Source organism: Oenanthe melanoleuca, chromosome 17 (genome assembly GCF_029582105.1).
Source record: "Oenanthe melanoleuca isolate GR-GAL-2019-014 chromosome 17, OMel1.0, whole genome shotgun sequence".
Classification (NCBI taxonomy): Eukaryota; Metazoa; Chordata; class Aves; order Passeriformes; family Muscicapidae; genus Oenanthe; species Oenanthe melanoleuca.
Window position 1 is genome coordinate 5,787,604 of NC_079350.1, and position 16,524 is coordinate 5,804,127.

Genomic DNA, 16,524 nt, shown 5'->3' on the forward strand with positions numbered 1-16,524 from the left:
GGGGAGCTGCTAAATGCTACATAAACTTGGACAATGTTTAAGAGGTTCTGCTCCTCACTGGGATTTCTGTTATCTCTTCATCACAGCGGGCTCACACCACACCCCAACACAGCCAAACCACGACAGAAAAATCTGAAAAATGAAACCCCACAGCTTACAACCACAGCTCAAAGTACAAGGAGTTGTTTTGTTTACTTTATAGCCCACTTCATCTGTGGACTCGTCAGTAGACCCAGGAAGACTCCCCATGCAATCAAACCCATTAACTTTACATTTAAACCTTCCAAGTTCCTCATTTTAGCCCTAGGAACAGCAAGCCTTGTTTGGTACCATCACTAGCAGCAGACAACTGTCACCTAAATTAGAAACCAATGACTGCGTTTCTAGCATGTTTCACCAGGAAATTTAGGAAAAAAAACACAATCATGAAGGAAAGTTTTATTTTACTTGTAATGCCCACATCCTAAGATTAAAGATATCTTTTAAAAATTAGCTGCAAAGAAAAGGATAGAAGCAAAACAAGAACAGATTTTTACACCTTTAGGAAATCAAGAAAAAAATAGGCACAAGTTTACATTCATTAGTTTCAGATATGGCAGAGGAATGTTCTACTGAAGAGGGATAAAAAAAATCCTGCTTTCCCACCTTCCTGTATGAGACAAGTCACGCTCTTCAAAGCCACACTTACCTTGTAGATACAAGGCAGATTTTTCCTCACAATTTTTTATTAATGTGCTTTAAAGATCATAAAGACCCTCCTAGAGCCATTTGGCATAGTCTCTACATACATACTAAAGTACCCAGGATGTACTTTAACCTCTGGTGAATCTTGTTACAACCTCCACATAAAAAATGAAAGGCATGCATATTTTAAATTCTGTTTAAGCATCAGACACTATTGAGGGATTTTATTTCATAGCTGCTAACCCACCTTAAATCCCCATCAGTGTTAAAATCTTGCAAGTCTCAGCCCAGGATGATTTAACCCCTTGAGAATAAGAGTTCATCATTAAAAAAGGTGAATGCCTTATCTCAAGGGATTCTACCCAAATACACAGCTGCTACTAATACTGAAGAATTTCTGTTGCTAAACACAATATGCTGGGGAAGGGATTTTTTAGGGATCTCAGGAAGCCAGAGGGCAGGCAGGTGTTCCATCATACCCTTTAACTCCAGCCTGCAATACAGGTGAGTACTAAAGTCTCCTTTTGGGCTGGGCCCTGCTCTGGGTGGGATCAGCAGAAGCAGCCTGAGGGCTGCATCCAAAGGACTTGAACACAGCAGGTCCCTGACACCACTGCTCAGGACAGGGAAAGCTTCTTCCACAGGAACAGCTCCTGTCACCCTGCTGATCCCTGAAGTTCCCTTCAGAGGCTGCAGACACCTTTCTGCCTTTCCTCTTGAGCTACACTGGGACTGGTGATGAAGTGAGGGGGAGGTGCAGAGAAGTTAAGCATCCATCCCAGTAAAGGTAAAACCAGTTTGTCTCGGCAAACATCCTTGGCTGGTGCAGGACCAAGTCACTGCTGGTGGGAAAAGGTGGAGAACTCGACCTTCAGGAAGCTGTGGATGTTTCCAAGGCAGATTCCTCTCTACCTTCACTGGGAGGGCTATCTAACCTACCTGAAATAAAGGCTAAGGAAAAGCATCAAGCTGTAATAAAACAATCTTTCTTCATTTGATTGATTAGGAATTTACAATTTCTCAGCTTAAAAAGCCGCAGTGCAAGTTAGTGTTTGCTTCAGGGGACCCTGTTTCAGTATCCTCTCCTGCAAGGATGCAAAAGCCCAAAGTCAGCCACCAGTGTTCTTGTCTGTACACAAAACAGGCAGGCTGCCCAAGCACTGAGGTCAAAGACACTCAAAATAGTAAATAAATACACATAAAACAACACTAAAAATGAGAATTTAACAGCACTAATTGTTTAGAATTACAGTCCATCTCATTATATTAATCTTCACATTTTAGCATCTTTTTAACCACTGTACAAAAGCTGCTGAAGTGACTTTCCTCTAAACCAGCCATACAAGAGCACAAAGCACTATCAACATTATTTTTTTGGCAAAGTAACTTGCTTTCAGAATATACCATACTTTTGAATCACCGTTTACATGTAGCAGGTGTGTCATGGTAATACAACATCCTCCATTTCTTCTCTTCCTGCACACTGCCAGGAGCAAGACACCTCAGAGACCTTTCCTAGTTTCAACTGCTGTCTCTTAAATCCTGCTCATAACAGTTTATTCCACGCAGCCTCACTTGAGGCAGCTGCTCCTAATTTCTGCCTCAGCATTGTCCTGTTTATTGCATTAATCTGGTTTCCAGGATAAGCCACATCAGTCTGATGTGCTTACAGAGCACCAGATGTTACTGTGCTCTACACACACCCCCCCTGCAAACATCAAAACATTTCAAGGAATCAAAGAACCACAGAATGGGTCAGGTTGGAAGGAACCACAGTGGGTCATCTGGTCCCACCTCCCTCCTCAGGGAGGGTGTCCCTAGAACACATGGTTCAGCACATTTCTCTGCTCCTTTTACGTCCTCCTGTTTACTTTTTTTCCTCTGTTTACTTCCTTCCTGCTTTTACCAGCAGAATCCACATTAGATATCTGAAGAGGAAGAAAGCATTTGTATTCTCCAAGCCCACGCACTGACTTTCCACTCATATGGAAATTCCAGATTCTTACGTATTTTTTCCACTTGCAAAAATAGTCCGGGTAAGCCTTGTGTCTTTCACCCATAACAGGCACAAGGGGTAACTAATGAGTCTGGAACAAAAACAGTGAGGCTCATGTTTTTGTGGAAGTCCTGAAGACCTCCTCATTCCAAGGGTTGACCTTGGACCTATATGTGGACTGAAACAGAAGAAGGCATGGGCTGGACTCTACTTTTATCTGTGGCGTTACACTCACAGAAGACTCAGCAAATCATTGCAAACCTCACACAAAAGCCAGAACTGCCTCAAGCCAATGGCATGAAGCTGAGAGAGGGTAGAACCTCAGGAGAGGTTAGGTTGGGTATCAGGAAAAGGTTTTCTACCGAGAGGGTAGTTGGACACTGAACAGGCTCCCCAGGGAAGTGGTCATAGCACCGAGCCTGACAGAGTTCAAGAAGTTTGCACAACTCCTTCTGCATGTGGTGGGAATGTTGGGGTGTCCTGTACAGAGACACAAGTTGGACTCAATCCCGATGTGTCCCTTCTAACTCAGCCCATTCTGTTATTCTGTGATTTTTATGATTTGCTAAGTGCAGCACAGTCCACTGCTGCTGTCCTACACGAGTATCCAGCTCAGTTCACATCCCAAGGCAGCCAGATTCCAGGTGCTGCCTGGGCAGTTAGGATCACAGCATTTGAGAAGCACAACCATACACACACACATTTGATCATTACCCAAAACTATGCTGTATTTCTTAGAACTGACAGACTCTAAAGAGTCATTTTCTCTCTAGAAGCTTGATCCCAGCTCTTCAACTCTCTGCACACATAACTCACGTCCAGCATCTACACCTCTCACGATCCTGTGCACAACAGCAATAGGCACCACATTATTACCCTTTCCCCAGCTTGTACACACTCCACACCTCCTACCCAGCAAAAGCTGCTGCTGGCTCATTCTGAAATCCAGCAAGGCACTTTGATGGATGTCAAAGACTTTGTGCAAGCACAGGCAGAATGCAAATACCCTCCTCTCACACTAACCTGCCTTAGGGGCAAACATATACCTCAGCAACCTCCTAAGCAAGGATGACCAGGACACAGAGCTTGTCATCCGGTCTGCAAAGAGCAGCAATACCAAGGGAACAGACCCATTTCCCTAGAGCTTCTTACAAAATGCTTACAAGTCTGCATTTTACTTCAGTGCTTTACAGAACTATTTCTTCCTCCCCAGGAAAGAAATTTTTGCTAGTCACATTGAGTATGTTGCCACACTTAAGGTAAAAATCAGCAGTAATTTATGTCTGTTGGAACACAACAGAGAAAAACAGTAATAAAAATCCCAAAGCAAGCAAAGCCTCCTTGAGAAGCTAGTGGTCAAGTGGAGAATTTACCAATGATATTCCTGTTCCCACACACAATCGTAAACGTCAGGGATTCACCTCCCAGGAAACACAAAGGCAAAACAGGTACAAACATTGCCCTGTTCAAGAGAACTGGGCAAAAATCTGGGCCCAGGCAGTTCAGGACACACTGTATATAGGAAACATTGAAATTAATAATAATGACAGGAAGGTGGAACAAAGAAGAAATTCAAACCATAAGTTGGCAAGTGGTCCTGGATCCATCCCAGCAAACACTACTGGCTACAAAAAGCAGAAGGTCCTGCCAGACTGCTGTGTGTTCACATAGTCTTGCTGCCACTGCTGCACTCTGCAGGTAGTTTTAACCATCTCTGGGAGGAAAAGGTCCTTGTACAAAAGTGCTTTCCTCCAGTGCCATCAGATGAGCTCCTCCTTCAGCAGCTCTGTTTCCCCAGGAAGTGTGCCGTTCATCTCCGGGGCAGTCTCGGTGCCCAGATAGCCCAGGAGGATCTCGCTGCGCCGCCGCGACAGCTGCAGGATGTCCTCTGCCAGCAGCTGCACTGTGGTGTACCTCACGTTGTCAAAGTCAAACATGTCCTTCAGATACTGCACGATCTGGTGCTGCAAGACAAGGGAAGTTTGCAGTCAGACCTCCTCCACCTGCTGGTACCAGCCACCAAGGCACACATCAGCAGCTTTAGGCAGCAGACAGGAGTCCCACACAGATGAAGTACAGAAAAATCAACATACCTTGAAGAAACTGCAGACTTCAGATAGCTGCTGCTTGGGCCCCAGAAAACCAAAGGCTAGAACAGGACTGACATGCTCCGATACGGAGTAGAAATGAGAGATAAAACCATCTGGTACCTGTCACAGGGAAGGACAGAATTAGTTGATCTTCATTCTCAGACAGAATTAGCATCTTATTCCATATTAGCCACCAACTTCCCTGCCAGTAAGCTTCAGTAACTGAAGTTAAGAGCTATTTGGAACATCTCTTCCTGCAAAACTACATTTATCTTTCAGATCCCTTGAAGGATGACTAGAGCTCTTTATCTTCATGTTTCTAAACTGCTTTTTCAAGAGGAAAATGAACAGAAGAAAATGAAAAGCAATCACCAGCCAGCCTTTATAGCCTCTATTTATAATTTGCTGACCAAGCCAGGAAAGGACATGCAAATATCCAAGGCAGAGCTACTGCTTGACAGCACCAGTAGAACTTCCAGTGCTCTCATTTCTCTCTGTGCTCTCTCAGGAGCCAAACCCTGTCGTACCAGCTGGCTGTGGGATCGAGCTGAAAACTTGCCAGAGGCCACAGACCCTGTGGCAAAACCAGGGTTGTGAAGTTGTGGCTTCCTGTTCCCCTGCTCCATAAACTGGGCTGCTGTGACTTTAGGAAGTCACAGATTTAAGTGAAACTCATCAAATAATGGGTAATTAGCATCAACACTGGGGAGCGGAGCAGTGCCTGAACATCCTTTTGCTGCCAGCAAGGAAAGTGCAACTCAGGAGCAGTCTCTTGTTGCTTGGGGTCTGTGGCCATTCCTACAGTATTGTGAGCAGGGAGAGGGAACACCAGGCAGGCAACACTGTCAGTTGAATCCTCACATTAAGATAAAGGGAGAATAAACTCAGAGTGATTAAAAAACTGGCATAGCACTGGAGCAGTGACTGCAGGACCCCAGGGCTCTAAAGCATTACGAAGAACCTGACTCTGTTCAGTCTTCCACCACTTAAGATTTTGCACTTTGTCAAGATCTATGTGTTCTCTTTACAGCCTCAAATACATTAGATTCTTTCCCTTTTGATTAATTTTGCTTACCATCAGAAGCCTCCTTTTTGCTTTCAGAACTGACCAGCAAGCAGTTGCTAGAGCCTACAATTAACAGAGAGAGTCCATTAAAAAAACCCAAAGTTTACCAACACATTGTCATCAAAGCAGTCACTCTTTTGTGCTAACAACTCTAAAATGACAAAATTGAAGCAAACTGGAAGCAGATTCAGCACTTCAGATCCATTCCAGAGAAACCAAAGGGTTTTTGAAGATTGTTAATATGATCTGACATAGATGCCCAACAGCCCAGGATCCCCTCCAAGCAGACAGCTGTTACAAAGTGCCATTTTACTCTCTATCAAACCAATCAGTCTTCAAAATACAGCTGGGGGATAGGACTAAAGGAAAGCTTTGCAATCTGAGCTTCAGTGTCTGCTGAGGTACTGCCAGAATGAATAGCCACATATTAAAACCCACACTTTTTTTTCCCCGGCATTTTGGCCCTTTTATTCTCATTCATAAAAATAGGTGCTGTCATCTTTTAACATCTCCGTGGCATCACTGATAAAGGCCCCTACAGCCATAAGTCTGGTTGCCAACCAGACACTTCCAAAATAAGGAAAGCTTTCCTGTAAACAACTTCCATGCACAAGAAGACTGTTGTTTGGAGCTTCAGGAAAGCGTGGCATTTATAAAGAGAGGATTCAGCTCAGCTGGGAAAGATGAGGTTATGCTCTTTTCTGGCCTTGGCACTGATGTCCCCCTCTGCCCAGCCCTCCCTGTCTCACGCACCGTCTCCTTGAAGCTGTCCGACAGCCAGCGGTTGCGCAGCACAGCCAGCACCGAGGAGGGAGGGTTCTCCAGGTCCTCAAAAGCATCCATGAGGATGAAGTCCAGAACTATATCAAAGAAGCTCATGCACACCACCTGTCAGGAAGCAGAACAGTCTGTGAAGGGAACAGGTTTTAAAAAGAGAGGTGGGCTCTTTTGGTTTGAAGCAAGATGTAACAAGCTGAAGTCAATGTAATCGTATTTCAACAGCAGGTCTTTCACTCCTGGCCATTCCTACATATGCATTATAATACAATCAGTGGTTTGGCTTGTACGGGACTTTAATACCATACAGTTCCACCCCCTGCCATGGGCAGGGACACTTTCCACTAAACCAGGCTGCTTCAAGCCCCATCCAGCCTGGGCTTCAGCACTTTCAGGGATGGGAATTCCAAAACCTCTCTGGGCAAGGATTATCTTCCAACTCCTCTGCAACTCTTTAAAGATAATGTCTTTACCAACCCCTCTTCCCTCGAGCTCCTGCTGAGTGGTTGGCCAGGTCTCTTGCTTCAAGGCATAACGCAGCATCTCCTCATAGCTTTCCAGGAAAGCTTTGGGATTCTGGGAGAGCAGACAAACAAAACAGAAATTCAATTGCTTGGGTTTGAGCTGACATCAACATCACAGTAGTCACCAGCATGCAGGTAAAGTTTTCTTCTTCCAGCACACTGGACAAACTCTGAGTTGGGATGGGAGAACAAGTATCCCTGTGCTCAAGACACAGTTTAGTTATTACACAAACTTCCTACCTTTTCAGCTTTTGTCATCAGTCCTATCACCATCTGCTTGCCAACCTCCCCAAAAAACAGCTGATTGCTTTCATCCTCAAGCAGCTCCTGCAAAGGGAACACAGATGTCTCTTGTGAGCAGCTACACACCCTCAAATTCTGAGTTGGGAGAAAAGAAAAAGGGCAGGACATGAAGCAGTGCAATGCTGCACACATCAGTGTTGTGAGTTTTTAACATGCTGGAACCTAAGAAGCAAAACTGCACTCTCCAGGAGCATGCTGCTGGCAGCCATGGAAGCCCAGGACCTGAAGCCATTCTCACCTGGAATGCCTGCCTGACACAGTGAAGCTTAGCCAGGAAATCCTCGTCACTGTAGCAGCCAAGGAGCTCTGTCCTAGATGGAAAGGGGAAGAACTGTGTGAATTCCAGTTCTGATGTTAGTGTTCCTACAACTGTGATCCCCTAAAAACAAAAAACTAAATTCCCAGTCTGTGCATAGGAAAAAGCAAGTCACGTTCCCTTTATCCAGCTCCCTGGGGGAACAGAGCACCTCTGCCAGGCTGGTGCAGGACTGTGCCACAACAGTCTCACTTCCTATCACTAATTTCTTGGGACAATTACTCTTTCTTAACAAGCAAGTCTCTAAAACCTAGGGTTAATTCCCTGGCAAGGCCAAACCAGCAGGAGGGATGCTGTGATTTTACAGCCCCAAAGGGTTATTCTGATTATGGGGCTGCTCAAAGGCAGATGATGTGTTCACAGCACCCCAGGGGACACAAGGTCCCACAGCTCCAGCTGGCTCTTCACCTCAGTGTCCGACATGCGACCTTCCCTTCTTTCACCAACTGCAGAGCTTCTTCATATGCTGCCACTGGCTTGGAGAGGTGGAATGGCATTTTCTCAAAGGGGAGAGAGTCAAAGAGCTGTAGAGGTAACAAGAGATGTGGGAAGAACAAAATGAGCTCGTTAAATATTTGCAAATACACAAGCAACTGCACAAAAGCAAGGTGGGCCTAGTTCAGAGAATCTTCAGCTAACAAAGTTTGTCAGTGACAATTGTTTCATGCAAAAATATTTCTTTTTTCATCAAAAGCTGTCTCAATAAAAAGCTCAATATTCCATAAAATTTGCACCATCAAGCCATCCTACATTAGATAACAGCATTTTCCTAGCTGTTATGACATGCTTTCTGTAGTAAGAAGTGCTGGTTGGAAAAGCTTGCACCATCCCCCTCATTAAAATCTTTTCCTAAGAAAAAAAGTTTTCATCCACCATGAACCTCCCAGCCTGGGGTTGTTGCTCTGTGTTTGATCATCTTTCTCTCCCAAGATGTGCTTGGCTCTGCTGCCTTTGTGCCTTCCCTCCAAGCCACTATGACACAGAGCTGCCACTTCAGTCACCTCTGCTGCAGAGAAGAAGGAATCCTCTGAAGCTGAGCTGTCCTCATCATCCGTCCGCAGCCGCAGCGATCCATCCGCCAGCGGGAGCATCAAAGTCTTCTCTGGAGAGAGAAAGAAGCCAAATGTGCTGGAGTTCATGGACCAACATTCCTCTGAGCTTCTGTGCTCTCTTCCACTCCCACTTTGTCAATCCTCCTTTACCTGGCTTACAGAAAAGACATAAAACCAAGCAGGAAATTGGCATTTTACTGCAGCCTGGTGCCCTACCCAGATCCAGCAGCACGCTGTCCGACGGGAGAGAGGAGCCAAACTCTTCCTGGAGGTGGTAGGCTCTGTGCAGGAGGGACTCCAGCTTCTCAGCAAACTCCCTTTTCTGGGACTCCTCCTGGAACACACACAAATATCACCCTTAGTTGGCCAGCTGGGCACAGACAGATTGGACAGCACAAATACGGGAGGAAATTTTCAGTAAAAATGGGATTTGCAGTCTGCAGATTAAATGATTAAAAATAAAAAGAGAGAGGAGTCATTAATCCTACAATGCAGCTAATAATGCACGGGGCAGGAAGCTTCTACACAGCCTACTCAAACCCTCTGGCTTTTGAGCTTCACAATTTTGTTTTCCTGTTAAAAAAGGAAGAAAAAAATAAAGAACTTTAACCTGCCACCCAGAAAAACAGGTATTTTAATAAGTTATACACCACTTAAATTTCCTGCCTTTTAATTTTAGCCTAACTTCCAGGAGAAATCTCATCAGGAAACCTGTGTTGAATATAACAGGATATCCAGAACTGGGTAACAGAATATTTAGGTGCTGGGCATAAGCAAAGTTTGCTGTAAGCAACACAGGAGGATGAAAATAAAAAGCTGTGGAGAAAATAAGACTTAAACAGCATCTTGCCTTCATGCCCCTATGTTTGCATGAGTATCTCACCCAGAAGACAGAAGCATTAATAAGAAGTACAAAATCTATTTTTACAATGAATCAACCGGTTTTAAGGCAGTTTTAGAAACACTACAGGCCCTTTCAAGGAGAGCCAACAACAACAGAATCCAGATTTGACTTGGATAAATATTATCCAGCACAAAAGACAAATGTCCCACATACTTACTACACCAGACTCTGTTTACAAAAGGCTGGGAACACTTTTTTTTCCCAGTGAGAACTCCTGGAAAGTTGGGAGTTCAGCTCCTTTCACAGCCCTGAGTTACAGCACGTTTTTCTAGCTTTATGGCTGTCACTGAGCCATTCTAGGTTAGATCTCCTTTAACACAGGTCTTCCCTGCATAGTCCTCAAGTCCCAGACAGCAAGGGGATGTCCTAAAATCCTGGTTTCTGCAGCTGCAGAGGCTGAGTGAGGGACACATCTCCCTGCAATAACCAGGGCTATGCCCAGCTCCTACCAAATTACCACACACAGAGCTGGGCTCTGCTCCCCACCCAGCTCCCAGAAGTGGCAGTGACCATCAAGATCTCCATTTTAAATGCATTAAAAAGTTACAGAGACAACACTGCCAGCCAGAGCAGTGCTGCATTCATCAGAGCCTCTCCTCAGCACAGGCTGTGCCACGGGAGGACACGTGTGACAGTGAGTGACACAAGGCTGGAAGGTGGATGGAAGCGCTGGGGAATGAGGGGGCGAGACGTATTAAAAAGAGAAAGAAATTAAAAACACCCACTCCCATTGCATAAGGAAGCTGCAGATAACAGACAGCTCTTAAACAGAGTCTGGCCTGACTCTGCCCTTGATTTGCACTCCTTTTAACCTCCTACTGTTTACTGCTTCCAGGCTGGCCTTTCAGCATGTGGGGACCTACCTCTGAAATGGTCTCAGACATGCTCTCCTGCTGTTTCCTGCTGTCCCAGGGCACAGGGGTGCTGGTACAAGCACTGTCCCTCTGCCTGATGCTCAGTGCCTGTTCCCATTTCTGCAGGGCCTCCTCAAACAGCTCCATGCCTGGAAACCCAACCAAACACTGGCTGTGAGAGTCCCAGGAACAAAGAGATACAGGATGAGTCTTTGCTCACTCAGACAAGCCAGAAAAGAGGGAAATCCTTCCCCAATAGAAAGAATGAACATATTCTATTTCTTTCCTGTTTCAGTATGGTTTAGTTTGAATTAGAAGAACATCCCCAAACTGGTTAAAGCAGTTAAAGCATCCCTATTACTGCCAAAATACTGTTCTGTGCACAAGATGAGCCTGTTGCTTAAGGACAGTATTTTGGAAGTAAATTATTCACTGACAAAAAAGGTTTTGTTTTTTTTTTTTAGAAGATGGGATTTTTGTTTGAGCTTACACTGAGAATGGAAGGGAACTTTCTGTTAGAGCTCTACACTGAGCTGCTGATGCTCTGTGTCAATTCTCACCCCCTTCTTGCTCTCTGTGATAACAACACCCCCAGAGCAATGTTACCCTTGTGCCTGCTTACCTTGAACATAGAGGCTTTCTGCACTGGAATCACCAATGGCTCCAGCATCTCCCATTGCCTGGGCCTCCCACATCCCTGGGGGTACTGGACTAGAGGAATTGACTGCTACCATCTGCAGGAAAAGAGCAGAGGGCAACAAATGCCTTTTGAATTCTCTTCAGGTTAGAGATGGTAAGATGAAACAAACACCACCAGCCTTCAGCAAAAAGGCATTTTACTTCCCCATGTTTGCCCTTGTGCTCCCCTGTATTGATGAGCACTAAAAGGAGAACACTGATGGAGGAAACAGCCCAGGAAAGCTCCAAAGCAATCGCTACAAAGGCACCAGGATTTTGATGGAAAGCTCATGTCAGCCCCAGCTGCCTGTACAAAAACCACTGGAGGTGGAAATGTAGCAAGCACAGTCCAAACAAAAGAAACAGTTCCCCAGAAAAAATTACAGCTGAGGGATCCCCAGAAGGCAAGGGGAATCCTCACTCTTCTGTTGGTAAGCAGACCCTCTCCTGGGAGGGCTAAGCTTGACAATCCACACAGCAGTGTCAGTTCAGCTTTGTCCAATTTCACACCAGGGCATGGATGTCTTCTAAAGTCTGACCCAATAAAGTGCTGGATTCAACACAATCAGTGACCAGTGTTTTCCTGTGGCTTACAGGAGGATGTCCAAACATGAGCCTGGTACTAAAAAAAAAGCTACAATAATCAGCTGACAGATGAATTTCTGTCCCGCCTCCATTGATCAGTCCCTGTGGAGTGTTAATAAATCACCTTGAGATCCTGAACTGCAAATCATCAGTTCACTGCTGCCAATTTACTTACTGCATGGCAAAGAGGAGCCAGGAAGCAAATGAGAGCACAGGCAAAACCTGCAGCTGTGCAAAGGATGAGCTGTTTTTCCACCAAATAATATAAAAACTGTAAGTACATGGTCAGCTCACCTGTACAGAAACAGATGCCTCTCTGGGGGGGTATCCCTACCCAGCAGTGGAAAAAGGTATTTATGGATTGCTTTTCATTTAAAGAGAAACAGAACTTGAGTGATACAAAACCTGGACAGCATCTCTGTGAACTGAGAAGCCATGGGGGAATTACATGGATGTGAGTCCCTGTGGAGGGGAAAGAGGCCAGAGCTGGGCACAGCTGGGTGCTCAGGGACAATCCCATCACATGCCAGCTCCCAGGGAATGCTGTGCCTGCCCAGCCCGTGCTGGCACTGCCGCCTGCTGGAGACACCCTTCGGCCAGCGCGGATTTTGGCAACTCCTGCTGCTTCAGCTGTACTAAAAACAGCAACACCAGCATGTGCTGAGCAGTGCTGGCACCCACAGCTCCTTTCAAAGGGGTGATTTTCCCTCTCCTTGCCCCAGCATTGCCAAGCAGCCTCTGAGGCTGGGTAATGATGAGGGAGAGCTTTGCAGCAACTCACAGAGGTTCACCCCTGTCCCCCTGCTCCAGCAGAACATCAGCTCTGAGCAATGGGGATGTGAAACAGGTCCTGAAGACACAAATGCTCCCAGTTTTGGTCTCACAAAAGGTGGATATAAGTACTGATGGCTTCTCTCACCTGGTTAAACCTGAATTACCTGTACACATAGGCTGCTTTTTGACTTTGGAGGAGGCAGAAGGACTAGGCTGTGTTCTCACCCTGGCTGTTTCCTGAACAGAGCTATCAGATTTTGGTAGTTAATTTGGTTTTAAGAACAAAGAAAGCTGTGAGCAGCCCCAGCACAGAAGGAAGGGGCTGCTGGGCCACCCAAACTCCCACCACAGAGGGAAGCAAAAAAGCTCCCCACTGCTGTGAGACCCAGAAACAATCCAGCCTAACTCCTTGAGGGGGCCACAGAGACCTCCAAGAAATCATGGCCATGTCTCACAGGAAATCTCTTCTGTGACTACTCCTTGGCCAAAGAACTGGCCAAGGAACCCTGGAGCTCCTGGCCACAAAAAAATTGCTGCTCACAGGGAACTCAAGACACTCAGTGTAAGGTTAACATCAGAACCCACCCTACAATTATACTGCAATCTGTTCTGCTCCATGGGCCAGCACAAGCCCAAGGACTCAGTAATCTTGTGCCAGGTCTGTGCACTGACACCTCCCAGCCCTGCTGACAGGTCCTTACCGAGGCGAGGCTGTGGGAGGAACTGGAATGTTTGCTGGGCTCAATGGAGGAAATCCCGCTGAGTGTGTCATTGCTCTTGCTGCCAGGGCTCTGGACTCTCCTGCTGGAGTATCCTGCAGTTGGGAAGGTCACACAAAAACGGGATTTTAGGCCCAGGTGACTGCAGCAGGGAATGAAGGGGGAGAGAACATCACCTTGTCCAGTGTAACTGTGAATGGGCAAAGCAGTATCCAGCACCTAGAAATAAGGCACAGATCTCCTGTCTGCTCTGCTTTGCTCTGAGACTGGTGTCAGTGGGGACCTGAGGCTGAGGAATGGATTCACTGCTTATGGACAGCAAGAGGCTAGTGGAAACAATCAAGCAAAAACTCCTCCACCTTCCCTGAGGACAGGCAGAACACAGACACTGCTCCCTTGATTTTCATGTTTCACCAAACAAATGCTTAATCCCCAAAGTGCTTTGCTGAGGGCCTGGATCAGTCTTATGCCTAAAATCAATACAAGCAGGTGAGGAAGCTGCCCAAGGTCTGGGAGTCACCACAGAGCTGGATGGACACTCCCAACTGCCCAGCCTGGCTCAGGCCACCCTCCCCTCCCCTGGGCTGAGCACTGACATCACGAGATCAATGCACAACCAGGTCACTGCGGTCACTGCGTGCCTCATTATCACTGGGGCAGCCTGGTAATGGTCCACAGGCTGCCTGCAGGAAAGGGGATGGGAACTGCAAACCGCAGGGAAAATGTCAGGACACCTTTTGTTCCCGAGGACTGTGAGCTCAGAGTCTCTCCCTTTGCTGCCCAAACCCTGTGGGGAGCTCATGGCACTGCCCTTCAGAATTCCCATGGAAGAACTACACAAATGGCTTTGCCTTCCTCTGCCCACACGTTCCCACACTCCCAGTACAACCTCTCTGGGGATTTTCCCCTTTTTGTGAGGCCAACCTTTCTTCACAGAGGAGACCCTCCTGGTTGGCAGGATGGGCACTGTGATCCCTCCTGGCTTGAAGCCACACTTGTCCGGAGCAATCTGCTTCTTTCGGCGGCGGCGCCGCTTCAGCTGGTGAGCTGCAAGAGCCAGGGCCACCGTCCCCAGAGCTGTGGCAAACAGCACCTTGCGCAGGCCTGGAGAGAGCCGCAGCTGAGAGAACACAGACTTTAAACACAAAAGAAATGGAAGAGCAACAATGAAAAACCAATTCCACTGCCCATTAGGAAAAAAGAAAAAAAATTAAAAGCAGTAAAAAACAGTAAACATCTTGGTTTTACCCTCCCACCCATAAGACACACCCCCTGCTACACAACTAAGATGTAGCATCAAAGAGATTGTGCAGCATCATTTTGACAGGACCTGGAGAACTTGGTCTTGATCCTCATTGCCAAAACACACTGCAAAATCTGCACACAGCCTGGGACAGATGCAATCCAGGTTACCCAAATTCAGCTCTGAAAACCTGCTCTGAAGCTGAGCTTTTAATGCTCCAAGTGCTGCATCACCACAAGTAGAGGAACATATTACTCTTCTTTAAAAGACAAGTCTTTTTTTAGCACCTTTGATGAAGAGAAAGATTGAACCTGGGTGTTCTCCCAAGGAGGGATGTGGGAAGCACTTTTCTCTCCTCTCCAAGCCCACTCAGAACAACTCTCTCCCACCACCCCAAACTCCTCCTGCAATTCCTCCAATCTCCCAGCACCGCCCCATTGTGCCTCCATCTCACACAGACAACCCCGCAGAGCCAGCCCAAGGAATGTGACAGGAAAACCTTTCCCTCTTCTTGTACCTGCCCAAAGGTGGTGTAAACGAACACGGGGATCTCTGCCACGGTCATTGCCAAGGCCTGCATGATGGACATTCCCTCTGTCCTTCTAAATGCCATGTCTGCACCAGCACCTCGGCACCTCCAGGAGCCGCCACGGGGAAGGGCACTTGTGGATGCTGTGTGAGCTGCTCACAAAAGAATCCAACTTTTCTCTGACATCTGGCTCAGAGTCCTGGGGTTGGCCTTCATCCAACAATCCTCCTCCTGCGGGAAAAGGGGGAATATCGGGTAAATGAGAGGAGCACACATCCTGCTCCTCCCCGCACTGCACTTCATAAAACAGACACCAGGTCACTTGGAGCAGTGAATATAAAATATCTTCTCACCAGCAGCAGCCATTCCTTTGCTTGTCCTGCCAACCACGGGGACAGATTCCCAAACTGCTGTACCGCAGCAGCACCCTGGGATTTGACAGCTCCCAGAGACTTCGACATGTACCAGACCCTGTGGCTGCACGTGGTTGGAGGGATTTTGTTTGTAATACCCATACAAAAAAAAGTCCCAATTATCCCAAACACACATTTTCGTTGCCAAAACTCTGTTTTCACACAGCTTTTTGTGCATCACAGCGCTGCTCGAGAGGCACCAACCAAAGGGGGTTTGCCCAGGAGGTTTCACTGCTGCCGGCGGGGCTCATGTCAAGGACAGAGCGACAGAAGGCACTGATGTGTGACCCTGCCGAGTGACACAGCCCTGCCCCGCACCCGCAGCACCTCACGGAATGTTCCCGGGCAGCCCGCAGGGACCGCACACCGGACACGGGCTCGCCTCACAAGGTTAAACACGACGGCCTGGCCGCGGCAGAGGTGAGAACAGCAAAGTGCGAGGAATTTGGGGCACAGAAAGCAGCCTGGGGTTACCATGCCGGGGTAGGGAGTACAGGCACCGAGGTACCGAGGCAGCCGCTCTGCCCGGGCATCTCCCCCCTGCCCTGCCCGCCGGGGGTTCGGCCCACCGGCAGCATCCCACGGGACCCCCGCACCCGCACTGCAGCACGCTGGGCCCTGCGGGACGGGCTCCTGCACCCCCGCAGCATCCCCGCACCCCCGACATCCCCCCTGCGCCCTCGGGTGCCTCGCACCCCTGCTGCATCCCCGGGCCCCTGCCTTCACTCGTCCGCCGCCCCCGCACCCGGAGATCCCGCACCCTCCGCGCCTCCCACCCCCATGACCGGCTTCAGCCGGGGGTCCCCGGCTCGGCGCTCCCCTCTGCTTCCCCCCCCCACTAGCGATGGTGCGGCCCAGCGGGCCCGGCCCCGCGAGCGGGCGCGGGCGGCACCACTCACCGCGGCAGGGGGGGCGCGCGGCCCCGCTCGGCGCCCTCTCCCCGCGCCGCGCGCCATGGCCGCGGAAGGGCAGCGTCTCCTTCCCCCGCGCCGCAGCCCACCCCGCCGGGGGCGGGGC

The 16,524-nt window shown here is 48.0% G+C and overlaps 1 protein-coding gene across 2 annotated transcripts; it reads right to left on the minus strand.

The window, feature by feature from the left end:
- Positions 1-423: 423 nt before the first annotated feature.
- MIGA2 (mitoguardin 2) lies at positions 424-16,505 on the minus strand. Of its 2 annotated transcripts, none has more exons than XM_056504810.1 (16): positions 16,407-16,505; positions 15,083-15,325; positions 14,247-14,442; positions 13,305-13,417; positions 11,189-11,300; positions 10,576-10,715; positions 9,025-9,142; positions 8,758-8,858; positions 8,165-8,280; positions 7,679-7,751; positions 7,378-7,464; positions 7,091-7,189; positions 6,590-6,724; positions 5,846-5,899; positions 4,774-4,890; positions 424-4,644 (listed from the first exon to the last, which is right to left on the minus strand). In XM_056504810.1, the coding sequence occupies exons 2-16, from the start codon at positions 15,176-15,178 to the stop codon at positions 4,441-4,443; spliced, it is 1,761 nt and encodes a 586-aa protein (XP_056360785.1). In that variant the 5' UTR covers positions 15,179-15,325; positions 16,407-16,505; the 3' UTR covers positions 424-4,440. The 2 variants fall into 2 exon arrangements, with proteins under 2 accessions (XP_056360785.1, XP_056360784.1); XM_056504809.1 differs by having other exon boundaries at positions 14,247-14,457.
- Between the last annotated feature and the right edge of the window lie 19 nt (positions 16,506-16,524).

Excerpts from the sequence above, each read along its gene's own strand:
- MIGA2 (XM_056504809.1), bottom strand. The coding sequence starts at position 15,178 with ATGGCATTTAGAAGGACAGAGGGAATGTCCATCATGCAGGCCTTGGCA. Across the intron at positions 14,458-15,082 it reads TTTACACCACCTTTGGGCAG|TCTGTGTTCTCTCAGCTGCG; the intron begins GTACAAGAAGAG and ends TTGTGTTTAAAG. Across the intron at positions 11,301-13,304 it reads CCTCCCACAGCCTCGCCTCG|ATGGTAGCAGTCAATTCCTC; the intron begins GTAAGGACCTGT and ends CTTTTCCTGCAG.